General features: G+C 38.6%; 1 protein-coding gene across 7 annotated transcripts in view; it reads right to left on the bottom strand.

Annotated features, from left to right (window-relative positions):
- Positions 1–1,730: 1,730 nt before the first annotated feature.
- The window catches only part of adcy7.L (adenylate cyclase 7 L homeolog), a 155,422-nt gene continuing 138,713 nt past the window's right edge, over positions 1,731–18,439 (bottom strand). For 6 of the 7 annotated variants that reach the window (XM_018257789.2, XM_041590126.1, XM_018257790.2 and 3 more), the window contains 6 exons: positions 16,668–16,826; positions 10,625–10,771; positions 10,442–10,546; positions 5,287–5,401; positions 4,489–4,613; positions 1,731–3,381 (listed from right to left, as the gene is read on the bottom strand). In XM_018257789.2, the coding sequence (XP_018113278.1) occupies positions 3,235–3,381; positions 4,489–4,613; positions 5,287–5,401; positions 10,442–10,546; positions 10,625–10,771; positions 16,668–16,826 (798 nt within the window). In that variant the 3' untranslated portion in view covers positions 1,731–3,234. Of the gene's footprint in view, positions 3,382–4,488; positions 4,614–5,286; positions 5,402–6,796; positions 6,943–10,441; positions 10,547–10,624; positions 10,772–16,667; positions 16,827–18,439 lie in introns of those variants that run through there. The other variant, XM_018257791.2, reaches the window with a different exon arrangement.

The following is an 18,439-nucleotide window of genomic DNA, read 5'->3' as shown; positions in this document are numbered from 1 at the left end:
ATGACATTGTATTTCTCTCCCCTTTCTTTTGGGAAGATTATTTGCTCCCTTTCTGGGGTCCAGCTACCTTTGTATGACTTCACGCTCCAGTACCAAACCCTGTCATTCTGCAAAAGCAAGCAGCACAGGTGCCGCATCAGCTGAAATACTCCCTCCTCCAGCACAGAGTACCCAGGTCCCACCCCTATTATTTCAACAGCTGGAAGAGGGAGTGCTCCAGATTCAACTGACCAGATTTGCACACATCACTGATATATTTAAGCTGTCAATCAAAAAAAAAAAAAAAGGTTGACCAATGCTGATCCTGTATTTAAAGAAAGCAAGACAAATTGCGGAGAAAAGGATTGCAAAGACCGACTTGTTTATTTGAAAAATAAAATGGCACAGAACTTTAAACTGTGTATATTAAGAGTTTCTTTTTTTCCGATGGGATGAAGCTTATATTAAATATTTGTTTTCATGATAATTCCTCTGTAATCCTGAGGAGAAGGTGGATGCAGTAGAGAAGATGAAGAGTATTTAGAAATTCTAATACAAGCACAGCTGAAAACAAATTCATGAAGACATTATTATAATAAAATATTAAAAACAAATAACATTATTTCAAAATGATTTTAGCTTTAAAGAACACAGGTGATAAAGATGTAGGTGTTCCCTCTGGAGTCATGAACCAGCATGACCAGTATGAGCTTTAGATATAATATTGTGATCAACCTGCAGGACTTTCCATCCCTGTTTATTATAATTAGGAGAGAGGGAGTTTTAGTTAATCACCGGCATTTTATGTAATAAACTGTTCTTAACACACCACTTTGTATGGAGTATTTATTTCTGTGTGCTGTTTGTTGTCCTGCAATAATCTTTCTATGATTTTATCATCATAGGCTGTATGTATATGTATATCTGCTGAATGGTGTTACACTCTGGCATTTTTAGAGTGTCAAAAAACTAGGGATGCACTGAATCCAGTATTCGGTTTGGGATTCGGCCTTTTTCAGCAGGATTCGGCCGAACCCTACGCCTAATTTGCATATGCAAATTAGGGATGGGGAGGGAAATCACGCGTCTTTTTGTCACAAAACAAGGAAGCAAATATGCAAATTAGGATTCGGATCGGTATTCGGCCGAATCTTTCGCAAAGGATTCGTGGGGTTCGGCCGAATCCAAAATAGTGGATTCGGTGCATCCCTATAAAAAACGCATGTTGAGTACAGCAAAATACATATAAACACAATAATTGTATTAAGAGCTTGTGTCAAATGCAAAACCATGCAACATGTTGCTTTTAAAAAATGCATTGTAAAAAAACTGCTGCAGATCTGCTGCTCAGATCTGAACACATATGAGTACACACAGAAAGATGCCTGTAGGTGTCAATGCAAAAAAATGCATTTATGCATAGAGGCGAAAGGCATTAAAAAGATCAAATAAAATAAAAAAAAACATTGACTTTCTCTTTTTAAAAAAAATGTATTTAAGGCACAAGTTATGTTTTTTTGTTGCAGCTCTGCTTTGTATGTTTAACAATGTCTGTTCTAGATTTTCTGGTAGGTCTTTTGTATGATCAAAGGCCCCCACTGTATTCAAGAATTTGTACATTACGAACATTAGATGGCTTATTTATCAAAATTTCAATCTGTGTAATTTTAGAGGTTTTTGTCTAATTTGAATACCTCAATATTTTACTGTAGTTATAATTTTTCAATGCATCGATAAATTTGAAAACATCACTAGTTTTTTTTTTTTTTAAAAACTATTTTTTTCCCGAGATCTATTATAAACCTACCCTGGAAACTTGTCGGGGTCATGTAGGAGTCAATGGCAGAGGTCCCTTGAACTATTTGAGGATGTTAATAGCCTGCACGATGTTCGAGATTCTTTTTGGACGGTTTTGCCTGAAAACTGGATCAATTTGAGCAATTCGAGTTTTTTTCACAGAAAACTAAAATTTTTTAAGCTTTCGTGTTTTGCAACTCGAACTCGCAGAATCAAGTTTTTTTCTTAAATAAGAAACCATTCCAGTTGTGAGTTCATTCGAGGTATAAAAAACTCAACATTCAACCTTTCATAAATAACCCTTAAAAGGTTTGCGGAAACAACCTTAGGCCTTTTATACGCCATTAGACCTAAAGCTGTATACAAAGTTAGATGTCATTTCTTTATAACAATTTTAATTGGGATGGAAGTTAGGAAACACTTCTAAAACACATTTTACCTATTATATTTTGTAAAAGCCACTTTAAATAATTAAAATAGATGATTAGAAAAGAAAAACAACAACTTTCTAGTTAAAAAAGCACACCTGATGGTATGGATCAATACCGCAAATATTGAAAAAAAGAACAAACAAAAAACCCTTTCTGAATAATGAGAATATGACTAAAAAATATATTTTTTTATATTTATCAATGCATATGCTATACAGGCCAACATTTTCCGGTCACTGTTTTGTATAATCGTAGCAGTAAAGTGTTTTAATTCTGTTTCAAGTGTTTACTTGATTTAATCTACACCATAGTTAAAGGCACACACTTGATATATAAGGCATAATGTAATATAATAGAATATAAGTTTGCCCAGGTGCAGCAAATCATGACAACCAATAAGAGTCTTGCATTTAAACAGGTGTAGTCAGCTATTGGTTACTGTCCCTGGTCAAACTTAGTGGGGGGTCATTTAGCAATTTTGCCCATGGACAATAACCCATGGCAACCAATTAGATTGTTGCATTCATTGTTCTACTTGCAGCTGTCTTTAAAAAGCTAATTACTGCTTGGTTGCTATGGATAACTGCCCATGGGCAGATTTGCCCAGTGTTGATAAATGAGCCCCAGTGCCTTTTATTACATAACCTCAATAATCTACAATGAGGGTTAATCTTACACCTCCGTGCCTGTGTCTCACTGTGGCCACACAATCATTTTTATTTGTAATTCTCCAGATATTGCTGGATTTGCATTTTTAAAAAAATTCTAAAAATTTTCCTTGTTAAAACTCCACTCTGTACAACAGAGTGTCATTAGTTTAACAAAATACTGTCTGCTTGGTAAAAGAAAAAAATTACTCAAAGTAAATCAATGCCACAATCTCAGTCCAAGTCTGTGGAACAGCACAAGCTCACTATCTAAGAATACTCTTCTTAAGAATTAAGAAGGAATTAGAAGGTTTTCCAAGATGCATAGCAATGTCTACTCCATGTAGAGCTAGGCAGCAAATAAAAAAAGGAGACCGGTGTTAGTTCATTCCGATGCTTTGAGATTTGGCCATGTCTGTACAAACAAAATATGTCCTTAATTCTCCTTTTCCTTTGACATTAATAAATCCTCTGCACTCACAGGAATATCCCAATCCTTCCAATATCTGGCAGGTTTCTTCTGTTACCTGAAGAAAAATTGTAAATGTGATAGAAAGTAAAAACTAGTGAAAATTTAAATCTGAAATATGCTTAAAAATCTTTTTTATTACTCATGCAGCCTGGAGTTTCAATAAACAGTTGCATTTACACACAGCACATTTAATGCTACATTTTACCACTGTATGTTATGTAAATTTTCCTCTTAAATGGGCGGTTCACCTTATGTTAACTTTTAGTATGTTATAGAATTGCCAATTCTAATCAACTTTTCAATTGGTCTTCATTATTTATTTTTTATAGGTTTTTAAATTAAATTATTTTCTTCTGCCTCGGACCCCATCTAAAACAAATGCTCCGTAAGGCTACAAATGTAATGTTATTGCAAATTTTTATTACTCATCTTTCTATTCATGTCCTCTCCTATTCATATTTCAGTGTCAATGCATGGTTGCTAGGATAATTCGGACCCTAGCAACCAGATTGCTGAAATTGAAAACTGGAGAGCTGCAGAATAAAAAGCTAAATAAATCATGCATAACAAATAATAAAAAATGAAAACCAAAATTGTCAAAGGTGAACAATACATGTTTTAAGCAGAAGTAAGAGAGCATCTCTCCAAGTTTATATTAGACCTAACTGTCAAAATCTGACTCCAACTCCTGTTAAGTTTCCTTTTAAGTTTCGCAATAATTCCACCTTAAACTTGTATTTAGTCATCTCAGTTTAGTGTACTATAAATGTTCTCGGTAATTTTATATTTTTTTACAAGATTTAAAAAAAACTACAATATTACACAGAGAAGGTTTATTTACCTTAATACACTGAAAAATTCCACATTAAAGAACAATTAAAGCATGACAAAGTAGTAAACTAGAAACACTGTACATTATGTTTTGGGGTTCTGTGACACACCAAGGCAACCACACACCTCTGCGCCTCTGAAGATGCCCACAGAAGCTTCCCATCTTTTTTTCTGCTGATTCACAGCACATGACCTGTGCTTCTGTCAGTTTCCTGGGCTTAGGGATGGACTTACAATATACAGTATTTATAGAATATAAAAGTCATGATACAAGGCTGTTTGGTAATTAATTCAAATTCTCATTACATGGCAACTCAGAGCTGTAGTTTACCTGAATCTTTCCAAGTTCCCCTGTACTCTCCATTCGACTGGCCACATTCACAGTATTACCCCAGATATCATACTGGGGCTTCTTTGCTCCAATTACTCCAGCAATTACAGGTCCATGGTTTATCCCTGAGTAAATAGAAACCAAATCATATATTTAGAACCACCCAATGACTATGTATATATGGAAAAACCATTAAATTCTAAATGTTCATAGTTATTAGCAAGGTATCATGAAATATAGGGCTCATTAATGTTTCTAAAAATTATTATTATTCTTTATACAGGGTAGATATATAGCACTTGCTTTACAGAAATTAGACATGATTCACATCGGTCCCTGCCTAAGTGGATCTCATAATCTAGGGTCCCAGTCACAATCACTATAGTATTATACAATCCAAATATAATTGACTACACTTAGTATAAACCTATGGACGCATGGGCAGAACACACAAACTCCTTGCAGATTGTGTCCTGGCTAGAATGGAATCTAGGATCCAAGAGCTGCATGGCAGAAGAGTTAACCATTGCTTTATACTAGAAATGTAGAGAGACATATATTGCTGACTGGAAATCCGGTTCGATTTTTTTTATGGATTAACAATCTTTTAACCTACAGATATTTTGATATGGAAAAAATGTTTAATTTCTATGTATGCACCAAATTCAGGATTTGGTAAGGGATTCAGCCAATTCCAAGGGCTTGGTTGAATGAAGGTTTCAGATGAATACCAAAATAATGGCTATTATTTTCTAGAGGTTTTTTTTTTTTTTCAAAAACAAGCTTTTTGCAACTTACCCACACGTAAGCTGAAATTATTGAATGAATGTCTGTTGATCCCATCCAGTTTTGACATGAGTGCCATTGCATATTCTACAGTGATTCCTATCAAGGCATGCTGTTTTTCCTGGTCCTGGCAAAAACAAAAAACAATAGATAAACACTGTTGCAACACTATGGATCAATATTTTACAATTTAACAATCTGGTTTGGCAGTTTAGGTAAGTGTGACTTAATAATTCCACAGTTGTCAGGGCTGCCAACCGCAAACATTTTGCTAAGACAGGTGTTGTTCCCTTCATGTTGATCTAAAAAAAACTATAAAAAAAGGCACCACACACCTCAGATATCACTAGCACTACCTCATGATCTGCCGATAAGGCATATATCAGAGGCACACTCATACAAGCTAAAGCAAGATTAAAAAAAGCAAGAGCAGAAAACATAAACAGCTTAACTAAACAATTACAGACTAAGGAGGACCAATTTAAAATACACCCAAAAGACAAATAGACCAATTAAGAACCCAAATAAATTTAGTATCAAGGGAAAGAGAATTAAAAGATTACAATGCGTAAAACAAAAATATTTCCAGACAGCAAACAAGGCAGACACTATGTTGGCCTGCCTCCTATCAAACAAATTTCTAAAATCCCCTTTCACTCAAATTAGAAATCAAAAAGGCCACCTTACGGCAAACGCAACTAAAATAATTCAAGAATTTGCTAACTACTACCAATCTCTATACAAAAAGCATAGTACAACAGAAATACAGAAAATAAGAGATTTTTTAAAAGAACATAAGATTCCGCAACTAACCGAAACCCAAATAGAGAGCTTATCCACTCCAATAGACCCAATAGAAATACAACAAGCCATCAAAACCCTAAAAGTTAAAAAGACCCCAGGTCTATCTGGAAAATACTATAAAACATTTACACCAATTTTATTACCATGGCTTCAACAACTATTCAACGATATTGTAACAAAATCTTACCCTGGTGGTCTAGTGGGGGGACGGCAGGGACGCCTGCCGCCCCCTCGGCGGGGAGGCCAGCCCCGCCGAGCTGCTCCTCTTTAGGCGCCGGTCTAGTTAGGGCGCGCACGCACACCTCTTCCTGGTTTTCAGCGCAGTGGCGCGAAATTCAAACTGTATTTAAAGGGACTTCAGTGTGGATTCAGTGCCCGTGATAGGATTTGTTCCTGGTGCTTTTAGATTTTGCTATTTTGCTTGATATCTGATCCTGATTACCTGTTTTGACCCCTGCCTGGCTTTTGACGATTCTACACTCTGTATCCCGACTCCTTGCCTGTTTATCCGACTTGATTGACTACCTGATTTGACCCTTGCCTGCTTGACTACGTTTATTCTCTGCCTGCCCCGACTGGCCTGATCTGACTACTCTATTGCTGAACATCTTGTACTACGACCTTCTACTCTCGCTAACAGTCGTGCCCCTCTGCTTATCCAGAACATCTAGCCTTGTACCTCTCGTTTAAGTCCTGGTGGCATCCAAGTAGCTGAGGGCTCCTCCCGAGGCCAAAGGCGGTCACACTACAGGCGAAGCACGAGCCGAAACCAGGGTGCTTGGCATTTGTTCTGGTGTTGGGTGCCAACTGTGACAGATATCCTACAGGATTTTCACTCCGAAACCTCCCAAATAGCAGTTATTCCTAAACCAGAAAAAGACCACACCAATTGCAAGAATTTCCGCCCAATATCAGTATTGAACCTAGTTATAAAACTATTAGCAAAAATTATGGCTACCAGACTGAACCTTTTTTTTGGGGACTTTAATACATAGAGACCAATCAGGCTTCATACCAGGACAACAGGCACCAGATAATATTCGCAGAATAACTAACCTAATAAATCTAGCAAAAGAGAAAAATGTCCCCTCAATGTTATTGTACATTAGACCTAGAAAAGGCATTTGACACAGTATCATGGACATATCTACAAGAAACCCTAATAAGTTGTGGTTTCCCAGCTCATATCCTTAATGTTATCAAAGCCCTATATGATCACACCACTGCTTCTGTTCACCACATGGCATTTAGCTCCACCAAATTTTTGATCAAGCGGGGCACTCGACAGGGGTGCCCTTTGTCCCCCCTGTTGTTTGCCCTGGCCATCGAACCTCTGGCAATTGCAATCAGGGCACAACCCAAAATAACCGGCATCAAGGTGGGAAATGTGGACTATAAATGTGTTTTATATGCTGATGATATTATGCTCACAATCTCAAAACATATGTCATCCTTTCCATTCTAATACAAAGAACTACAAAACTTTGGGGACATATCAGGAATTAAAGTAAATGCAACAAAAACAGAAACCCCCAACATCAACATACCCAAACACACTGTTAAGCTACTGGAAATAAACTTTCAACTGCAATGGCAAGTAAACAGTATAAAATACTTGGGAGTAAATATTCATCAAGACTACAATGCCTTGCCACCTATAAACTACAACAGAACATCTCAAAGGATTTTAAAAATGATTACCTCCTGGAGCAATCTTAAACTGTCCTGTCTGGGGCGAATTTCTGCATCAAAATGTCAGCCTTACCCCACTTGCTGTACCTATTTCGGACACTTCCAGACTCCCCGCCTGCAGGAACATTAGCCTCCCTCCAAAAGGCGATCAATAAATTTGTCTGGGACAAAAAGACAACTGTATAAATTTCCCTACAGCTACCAGGCAGAGAAGTAAAGGAGGTCTTGGAATCCCTAACCTAACAAATTACTTCACAGCAGCTCAATTAAGCTCATTAATAAACTGGCACCGGACAAATGATACCCTGTTATGGGTAAAAATAGAACAGGACACACTTAAAAAAGGAGCAATTAGAAACCTCACGTGGTCCAAAACCTCGAACGGAGAAATTGGCACTAGCCCAATTATTTCACACTTACTAAAAACTTGGAACACGATATCCTCAACCCATGGTCTATGCTCTCCTCATAAACCAGTAGCAAACTTTAAAGAAAACAGTGACTTTCCCCCAGGTTAAAAAAAAAAAAAGGCTCATTCCAATGGTGGACCGATAATAATTTGCACTCTATATGCTCAATGACTAAAAGTGAACAACTCCTATCATGGGAACAACTCAAGGAAAAATACGATATTCCAGAACGAGAAATCCTGAGATATCATCAAATAAGCCATTACATAGGCACCCAATGGAAGGAAAAAAAGTTTCCAAACCCAACAACTTATGAAAGAATGTGCCTACAAGATTTCCCATAATGAAGGACTATCTCAATAATATATGACCAGTTAAATCACTTAACCCCATTGAAAAAGCTGAGATTTGTATCATTATGGGAAAAGGACCTGCGGATGTGTATGGAAGAAGACCAATGGTCTGACATTATTAAAGATACAATATATTGCTCCGTAAACATAGCAATACAAGAAACATCTAAAAAAATATTGCATCAATGGTACCTAGTCCCTACTCGGCTAGCAAAATGGCATCCAACAACCTCCCCACTATGCTTCAGAAATTGCGGCCAGCAAGGCAGCTTCATGCATATATGGTGGGAATGCCCTAAAGCCATTCGATTCTGGATCCCAGTATACACTTTAATAACAAATGTCACAGGGTTAGTACTCCTGAAAAATCCAGTGGAGGCTTTAATACACAAGAGAATCTCAGGAGGCAACAAGCATCTTAGGAAATTGATACACGTCTTCTCAGCCTCAGAACAGGTCATAGCATCCTCTTGGAAATCCCCGGTATTGGATTTTCAAATGGTAAAATCCAAGATTGATAATGTACTAGTTCTAGAAAAGATGACCAGCTTGAAAACAGACTCAAAAAAAAAAATTCTGTAAAGTCTGGACTCCATGGATGACCTACAGAAATGTATTACCTGGATGAAAAGTCAATGTTAACTCTCTTCTCCCTCAAAGCAGAAGGAATGACATAGGTAAGATGAAACCACATCATAGGTACCCTAAGCAACCACCTCTTACCCTCCTTGATGCCAACCCCAATCTTGATAAGAGTGTATACATAAAAATGACAGTATATATATATATAACCTGAATTATAAAAGTTTATTGTTATTTGTTAATTGGTCCAGCAAAACTAAAGTACAATTTCTGTGTATTTACATTTCTGTGAGCTGAGAAATGTCCAGAGCTTGCAGTCCCAGGACCATGACTGTTTGTATCTTTTATTTTTACAAATAAAAAAAAACAAATCATGGTTCTAATATTTTTTTTCCATAGCTAACCTTGCAGTTGCAATATTATTTCTGGGGTGCAGGTGGGAAAGATCCCTTAGTGATGTGCAATGTATGCAGAAAACATTCTGTTAGCTCGGACAAATCCTACAACATCCCTCCCATTTTATACAAAATTTTACACAACCTTCTCAGGACTGGAGTTTAGCCCCTCCAAGTCTGAGGAGGAGTGGAGAGTGGTTGTAATAGCTTACCTGATAACCTGGGCTGGCGCACCTGTTAGTGCACCAGCCGAGGTATTTCTGTGCTAGCACCATGGAGTGTTCCTCTTCTGCCTGTTGCCAGAGGGCTGACTCATGTCTGGTAAATTGAAATAACTGCCTTTTTTTCTTAAAGTTTTCACTCTACACTCTATTGCTGGCCCAGAGCAAAAAAAAGAAGATGCATAAAAAGATTTTTTTGTAGCGCTCCTTCTACTCTGGGCTGCTGCAGTTTTCTGCTAACAGGAACACTGGCCAGGGTATCAAGTATGTGGCTATAATCGTCAGAGGGTGCCTAAGACTACCTTCAGTGGTCCATATAAAGCTCTAGAAAGTGCTCAAATCTAGTTTGAGATACCTCAAAACCTCAGATGTCTTCCTTGGTACACTTGTCCTCAAAACAATTTAGACGTTTCAAATGTGATTAACCTTAACTTATCCCCAAACCCCTGGCTAATGAATGTAATCTTCTTTGTTACTGTATAGCAATGCTCCAGATAATTTTATAATTGGTTTCATAAACCACCAATCCCACACCCCCATTCCCTGCAAAACTCAAGACTGTGGGCTTCACATGGCTTCATTTAAAAGCACCCAATTGCTATGAGCCACCAAGGATTTGCAAACCCAAACCTTCCATGTTTCAAATTGTAGCTTCTGCTAAATAAAACTAAAAAATCTGTTAGCATATAAAAAACATGTCAATCAATTACCTGATTTTCTTGTCCAGGAGTAGCTGTTAGACCAGTAGCTGCCATATAAGTGCTTCCTATTGTCTTAATTTTCTCAACCCCACTGAATTTGGGTTTCATCAGTAGCTGTTGAAACAAGATACGTTAAATGTACAAAGAATCAAGAACAGATTCAATGCTCTTCACCCTGTCAGTGATACATACCTCATCAAAATCTGCAATAATCTCATTCAACAGCCTTAGACATTCAAGACCTTCTTTGTTGACATCACATTCTGTGTAAAAGACCTTAAACTCTGGGACTGAAGCAAACATGACACAGACGCAGTCATAGGACTGATGATACAAGTCCTATCCAGGAACAAAAATAAAACAATAAAATTGTAGGTAGCAACTCCTCTTACTCACAGTAAGTCATGCAGCATAATGATGACTTTCCAAACATACATTTTAACTGGCTCCTGATAAAACTGGCCCCTGATAAATCTGGCTCTAGAGTTTGAGTGATAGTGGCAGGGATTGATGTGAATACTGTATAATCTCATTAAAATGCTGTGAACTATGTGGGTGCTATATAATTCAAGGATAATAATATTAACAGTAATAATAACCAGTACACTGCTTAGCAAATAGACAAAGTAAGATGGCGCTCTTTTTTTTTTTTCTTCTGAAGGGGAAATAATAATTCCTTTCTGACTCCAAGATGGCCATCAGACCAGTCCCTGGATCAACATCATTATTTAACCCCAGGGTCGGACTGGGTCGAGAGGATATGAAGAAAACCTGTTGGTCCCCTATAACCAGGCCCGGACTGGCAATTTGCCTGTTCGGTCAATTGCCCGAAGGGCCGCTCAATTTACAGGTCAAATGGGCCGCAAGCATTTTAGCACAGCATCAGCAGAATATGCACGCACACTCCTGCGTGTGCTAACCAGTGCTGGCCGTAGGCTGACTGTAGCAGCAGATTAAGATGGGGTTGAGCGAGTGAGCGGCGGAGAGGTGGGATGGGAAAAGGATCGTTCGTCACCGGGTGCTTCTTTACTCCCCTGCTCCAATCCGTTCCGGCTGGAAATGCTGTGAGAGAAGCCTGGGTTAGTCCGTTTAGACATAGAGACTGTGCAGCAGCAGCCAGATCGAGTTACAAAAAGTGCCGGCCAGGCCCACGCTGCAGGAAATGACGAGGTATGTTGTTAGACCGGGACTGGCACTTGTTGCATTGCCGGGCTGGTACCCACAGTTTCTGTCTGCTGGCAGCCTGACAAAGTGATTTTGCAGCACGTCTGGAAATCCCCTGCATAGTATAATAGTAATAGTGGGTTCATGAGAGGAGAAATCATGGTGCTGCAGATTCATCCTCTCCCCCCCCCCCAGACTATTAGTGCAGAAAGAATGCTGGCCAATTAAGGCTACAAATCATGTTTATTACACGGCCTTGTGAATTTTAACCCTTTCCTTGCTAGCAAAAATTGCAGTTGTGCCATTTTTCTGTTATGATTTTTGTTTGTATTTATACATGGAATTGCCACTCATCTGACAGATGTCACCCCTGATGGGGTATTTATACATACATTTAAATTTATACACAAACTATGACAGCATAGGTATTCCCTGTACTAAGCACAATTCAGCAGGAACAGTCCCCTAGGTTTGCTCATAGTCTGTACAGAGAGATCCCATAAAACTATGGTACATAGGTATTCCCCTGTACTAAGCACAATTCAGCAGGAACAGTCCCTAAGTTTGCTCATAGTCTGTACAGAGAGATCCCATAGAACTATGGCAGCATAGGTATTCCCTGTACTAAGCACAATTCAGCAGGAACAGTCCCTAAGTTTGCTCATAGTCTGTACAGAGAGATCCCATAGAACTATGGCAGCATAGGTATTCCCTGTACTAAGCACAATTCAGCAGGAACAGTCCCTAAGTTTGCTCATAGTCTGTACAGAGAGATCCCATAAACCTATGGCAGCATAGGTATTCCCCTGTACTAAGCACAATTAAGCAGGAACAGTCCCTAAGTTTGCTCATAGTCTGTACAGAGCAGGGGTCCCCAACCTTTTTTTACCCGTGAGCCACATTCAAATTTAAAAAGAGATGGAGAGCAACACAAGCATAAAATAGTCCCATGGGGTGCCAAATAAGGGCTGTAATTGGCCATTTGGTTGCCCCTATGTGGACTGGAAGCCTACAAGAGGCTCTACTTGGTACTATACTTAGTTTATATGCAATTAAAACTTGCTTCCAAGCCTGGAATTCAAAAATAAGCATCTGCTCTGAGGACACAGAGAGCAACATTCAAGGGGTTGGAGAGCAACATGTTGCTCGCGAGCTACTGGTTGGGGATCACTGGTACAGAGAGATACCAGAAAACCATGTCAGCATAGGTATTCTCTTGCACTATTTACCATACAACAGGAAGGTTTGAGGGTAGTTCTTTAAAAAAAACTTCAAATATACTGGAAATGATTTACTAACAGATGCTAAATTGCACCAGAGTGGTTCCCCATAACAGCAATTTGGACCTTTGCTTTCATTTTCAAGCCATTGATTGATTTATATAGGCAACTGCACTGATGAATTATAGCATCTATGCCAGTATATCACAATTATGTTGAGGATAATTTTTTTGCATACATGGAGGGTAAACAGACTCTCGAAGTGGACACCAATATATATGTTTTAAACCCAATATATAAGTGTGTCTGAGTACAAGAGCATTGTGTGTTTACATGTGGGCTGCTTTGATTTTTTTTTGCCCGGGCTGCTTTTTACTCCCAGTCCGGCCCTGCCTATAACCTAGTCCTCCTCCCAGTGGAACTGCAGGCACTTCCATTGCCCCTCTCAACCGGTCACACTCAAAGCAGCAGATTAAGGAGGTAAAACATATATGGTGGCAGGAGGGGTACCCTTGAAGTTACAAGGGGTCCCTTAAGGTTGCAGCCACAGTGGGCCCAGGACATCCCAGTCAGATGCTGTGTGAACTGTATTTCCTCCTTTGCTAAAAGGGCATCCAAAATTTTTCTTTTTAAGCATTTTTGGCATTTCTGCACTTCAGGCAGAAAATGCCACACCTCTCACTCTAAAAACCCTTTTTGAAAGTAAAAATGGAATCTCTTTTCTTATAATCTCAATGTCTGCTGGATTCGTATCCTGTTAAATAAAGCATCATAGAGTGTATTACATGGTTTCCCTTAAGTGCCTCTTCTCCAGTGTAAACATTCCCAACTTAGTCAGTGTTTCTCATAACTGAGAATTTCCATACACTTTAACAACTTTGTTGCTCTTCTTTGGACTATCTCTATTTTTCATGATATAGAGATATCATGAAAAGCACTTTAAGCACTGGAGATCAAAACTGTAATGTCTTACTAGTGCTTTGTAAGGGGATGAATTTCCCCTCTCCAGTTCAGGAGTCAGACTTGGATATTTAGTTAGTTAAGTGTAATAACTCATTGGAAAGGGTCAAAATTTGATTCTGCCTTCTGTAGTGGTACATTTATAGAGGAGGTAGAGCTGACAGACATAGGAAGGAACTGTGAGGGAAGGAGTTGCAGGTGACCTGTAAAACAAGGGTAAAATCAGGGATGATCTGCTATATTGGTTGTGAGGGGCCCACAAAGTTACACCACTGCTCCTGTACGAAGAAAGAAGAAAGAATAAAGAAAAAGGGTAATACAAAAGACGAACTTAACTATTTTAGAAACTATACATCATTTTAAATTTATTTAGAAACTTTCTTATTTCTGTGTGATGAAGCTCGTATTAAATTTTCATGACAGTGCATTCATTCATCAAATTGCAATGTCAAAAATATGTGTGATCTCTAAATTAAAGAAACCAGTCCATAGCCCGTGTATCATATATAACATCTTAAATATCTCACATGTTCCTCATCAGGAAACCGGTTTTCCGGAAAGCTCTGAATGGCCATCTCCATCTCCATTTTATCCAAATACAGTCATATGAAAAAGTTTGGGAACCCCTCTTAATTTTTAAACATCTGAGATAGCTTTTTGTAGCCTTCCCCTTAGGCCACACGAGGAGATTCAGGGAGATTTTGTCTCCTGGCGACTAATCGCCACGTCTTTTGCACGACTATCTCCCCGAACTGCCTCTGCGTTCTTCCCCATAGGCTACAACGCAAAGTCGCCTGCGCTAATGCACAAGCGGCGATGTGTTTTCTCAGTGAGGCAAACCATAATACTGAACAATCCTTGTTTTCAGACTTTTGAGAGTTGCTTTGAGGATCCCATGCTGTCACTCTTCAGAGGAGAATCAAACACAAGGACAACTTGCAATTGGCCACCTTAAATTCCTTTTCGTGTGATTGGATACACCTGCCTATGAAGTTCAAGGCATAACAAGCTAATCCAATCAATTTGTTTTTGCCAGTAATCAGTATTGAGCAGTTACATGAATTCAAATTAGCAAAATTACAAGAGTACCCACATTTTTGCACAGCCAATTTTTCACATTTGATTTAATTTCATACACTTGAATACTGCTTCACTAAAAAATCTTTGTTGAGAAAACACCCCAGTACTCAAGATGCTCCTGTGAAATGAAAGACATACCACCATCATCTTTTTTGTTGAAAGTGGAGTAAATTATTATGCAGTTTTAGAGGGGTTCCCAAAATGCTTCATATGACTGTAATCCAAATTCTTAAAAAAACTATTTCCATTTTATCTGTAATAATAAAACAGTACCTTGGAAGCAAAGCCAGCCTATTGGGTTTATTTAATGCTGAAATGATTTTCTAGTAGACTCCAAATTACAGAAATATCTGTTATCTGGAAAACAGGTCCCATACCAGTACCATTTATTTAAAACTGGGATTAATAATATCTATGTTTGAATGTGGTAGTATAAATATAGTTTACATTTCATGTATGATAAGTTAAGAACACTTGTTAAATTAACTGCATTATCTACTTACTGTATAATATGTAGGATAATCATTGCTGTTGGTTTGGGCACACTTAGCCTACACACACCTTTATTAAAATTCACCAGTGGTTTGTTCATGTAATGCTGCCATAAATTGGATAAAAACAAACTAAAATACCATAGTTCAGGGCTGTCCTTTTCTAATCTATAAAGGCTGGAGTGAGCAGATATCTAACAAAATAGAACATAAGGCTAGGGCCACACGGCGCGATTTTGCCGCGATTCTGCGCAGGGCGAGTTGCGAGTCGCTGCGGTTTTTAAGCCGAAATAGCTTTGTTAACTTTGGCGCTGGCGTCAATGCAAATCGCGGCGAAATCGCTGCGCTAATTCACACGCGGCGATTCGTTTTCTATTGTCGCCCGAAGTTGCCTCGCTGGGCGTTTCCGGGCGACAGTAGAAAAAGAATCGCCGCGTGTGAATTAGCGCAGCGATTTCGCCGCGATTTGCATTGACGCCAGCGCCAAAGTTAACAAAGCTATTTCGGTTTAAAAACCGCAGCGACTCGCAACTCGCAACTCGCCCAGCGCAGAATCGCGGCGAAATCGCGCCGTGTGGCCCTAGCCTAACACTACTTCCTGCTTTTCAGCTTTCTAACTCTGAGCTAAAATTGCTCCCTAGCCCCACTTGGTGGTAGACATGAGAATAGCACCAAAGCAGGAAAACCCCTGCTTTTTTCCTGCTTGTCGTGGTATAATACAATGGGAAGTGGAGAAACAATAGCTGTCTCAAAACAGTTCCATCCAGAAGTACTGGCTCCTTCTCAAAGCTCAGGATCAGGCACAATGCACTGAGATGGCTGCTTCTACACCAATATTACAACTTAAAAAATACATTTGTTGGTTCAAGAATAACATTTTAAATAGTATAGTGAATAATTTGCAATGTAAACAGTGTAATTTAGAAATATAAAGGAAACCATAAAAATTGTGCCAGAATCCCTATAAAACATTGTTACGCTGTCCCAGAATATACCTGTATTACAACATGTAATTCCTGAATACTGTCAATAGATCACATTGTAATTGACCTGACCGGTAAAAATTATGCTTGAACCCAATGTAATTAACAGGGAATAAATCTTAATATACAGGAAGGCCAGTATATTTTTTATAAAAAGGTGGCAACCCTAGGTGGTTCACACATGCAACACAGAGGCAGAAGCATGAAAGTTGTAGCCAACAAAAAGTATGAAGCAAAAGCGAAGCATTTACTTACAGGGATTGATGTCTCAATCAACATAAAGGAGGAAGTGGAAGTCCATACTGTAGGAATTACATTTTTTTTCAGGGATACTAACCTCATTTGATTTGTTGTCACCAATAAAATAGGCAGCTACATGTGCAGGGAGAACATTTTCAAGGAGGAGCTGGTTCAGATTTTCCATTGTTTCAATCTCCTCATCTTCTTTCCTGAATTTTCTTTTCCACAAGCAGTCAAGCCTAGAATAATATTCTACCTATATAGAATAGGAATAAGATGACCTTTTAGTCCTAACAGCATAGGAATTAGCAACAGATCAACAAATTAAACGGGCAGTATACTCTTAGGGTAAGGTCACACTGGGAAATTTGGGGAGATTTAGTCGCCTGTCGACTATTCGCCTCTTCTTTGGGGCGACTAATCTCCCCGAACTGCTTCCGCCCAAAGTTTCCTCGTGAGGCAACTTCGGGCGAATTTGGAAAATGAAGCGACGCGAGTGCTACACAAGTTCGATGTAATGAACATATGTTTTACCTACTGATTTAATCACAAAATATGTTTTTTATTTTGTGGGCTAGACAGGGAAACCAGGGAAACTGCAGCTACACTATGTTTTGTGAGTAAGCAACCCCTCCATTCCACTTTATTGTGACTGGCTTATCAGAAATTCATTATGCAAGGTGATTATCTTTGCACTGGTAATCAAATTATCTAACATACAAGGACTAAACATGGAATAGATTAAATTTCTATTTTACCTGTTTAGCTCAAGAATTAACAATATTTTTTTTGTGTTTCTGTAAATTCATATTGAATAAGGATATATATACTCCCTCTTTAATGGTGCTGCTATTCTCAAGAGGAGGATTATGGTGTATGACTTTATCATAACTCAATAAAATTAGTAAAAAACTCCATTGTTATGACAAGAATTTTATCCTCTATATTTGTACACTTACATAGCAGTTGTGGTTGAAAAGGACAAATGTCCAAGTAAATCCTTAAATAAATAAACTTATAGCTGATCCGAAGGAAGGAAAGGACGAAAAACCCTTAACTGCTCTAATTTGCCTCAGAATAGAGGAACAATTTATTTTGTGACTACAAAAGGACCAACTGGACCTTTAAATTATACATAGTTCATACCTGTAGCCTTTTAATTTCTGACATGCAAAAAGGCAACCAATAATTTCTACTGCAACTACAAATGCTTCAGGGATATAATTCTACTATTTTTTTTGTATAATACATTTTTATTAAATAAATTTTTTGGGGGGGGGTACAGAAAGAAAAGAAGGGAGGGTGGAGAGGGAAGCAGAAGTGGGATAGGAAATTTTTGGCTGCATTGAGCATGTGTCTCTTTAGGGTTTGGTCAGGGGTGCCTTTCAGGTCTCCTTCATCACAGAAAGAAGGACCCGGGTTGGAAAAACTGGTATCACACATACCAAGATCTGTTTGTGTATCTGCAGAACCATAGCCCAGTAAGGCTGGATTGGGGTACAGTCCCACAGGATATGAAGCATGGTGCCTGTGGCTGATTGACACATTCAGCAGATATTACTTGCTTGTGGAAAAAAATGTTTAATTTATGGGGAGTGCAGCAGCATAGTGAGCTAGAAAATAGTATCTCTTTCCCAAGATCTGATTAAGTGTCTACTTTCAACCAGGGGGGCCAACAGCTTGTACAAAGTGGAAATTGTGTTTTTAGGTGGGGCGTTGGTAAAGCAGAGGACCTCAAAATGTAAAAGGTCCCTGCCATGTTGGCCATTCCCCCCCCCAAATATATGTAATAATGCCTAATCTGTGTGTATTGGTCTAGTTTCCCATAGTGTCTCCAGCTCCTCCATTTGACCAGACGTCACCAAGTGG

Source organism: Xenopus laevis, chromosome 4L, assembly GCF_017654675.1.
Source record: "Xenopus laevis strain J_2021 chromosome 4L, Xenopus_laevis_v10.1, whole genome shotgun sequence".
In the NCBI taxonomy this organism is placed as follows: Eukaryota; Metazoa; Chordata; class Amphibia; order Anura; family Pipidae; genus Xenopus; species Xenopus laevis.
This window is presented reverse-complemented; position numbering and strand designations above follow the sequence as displayed.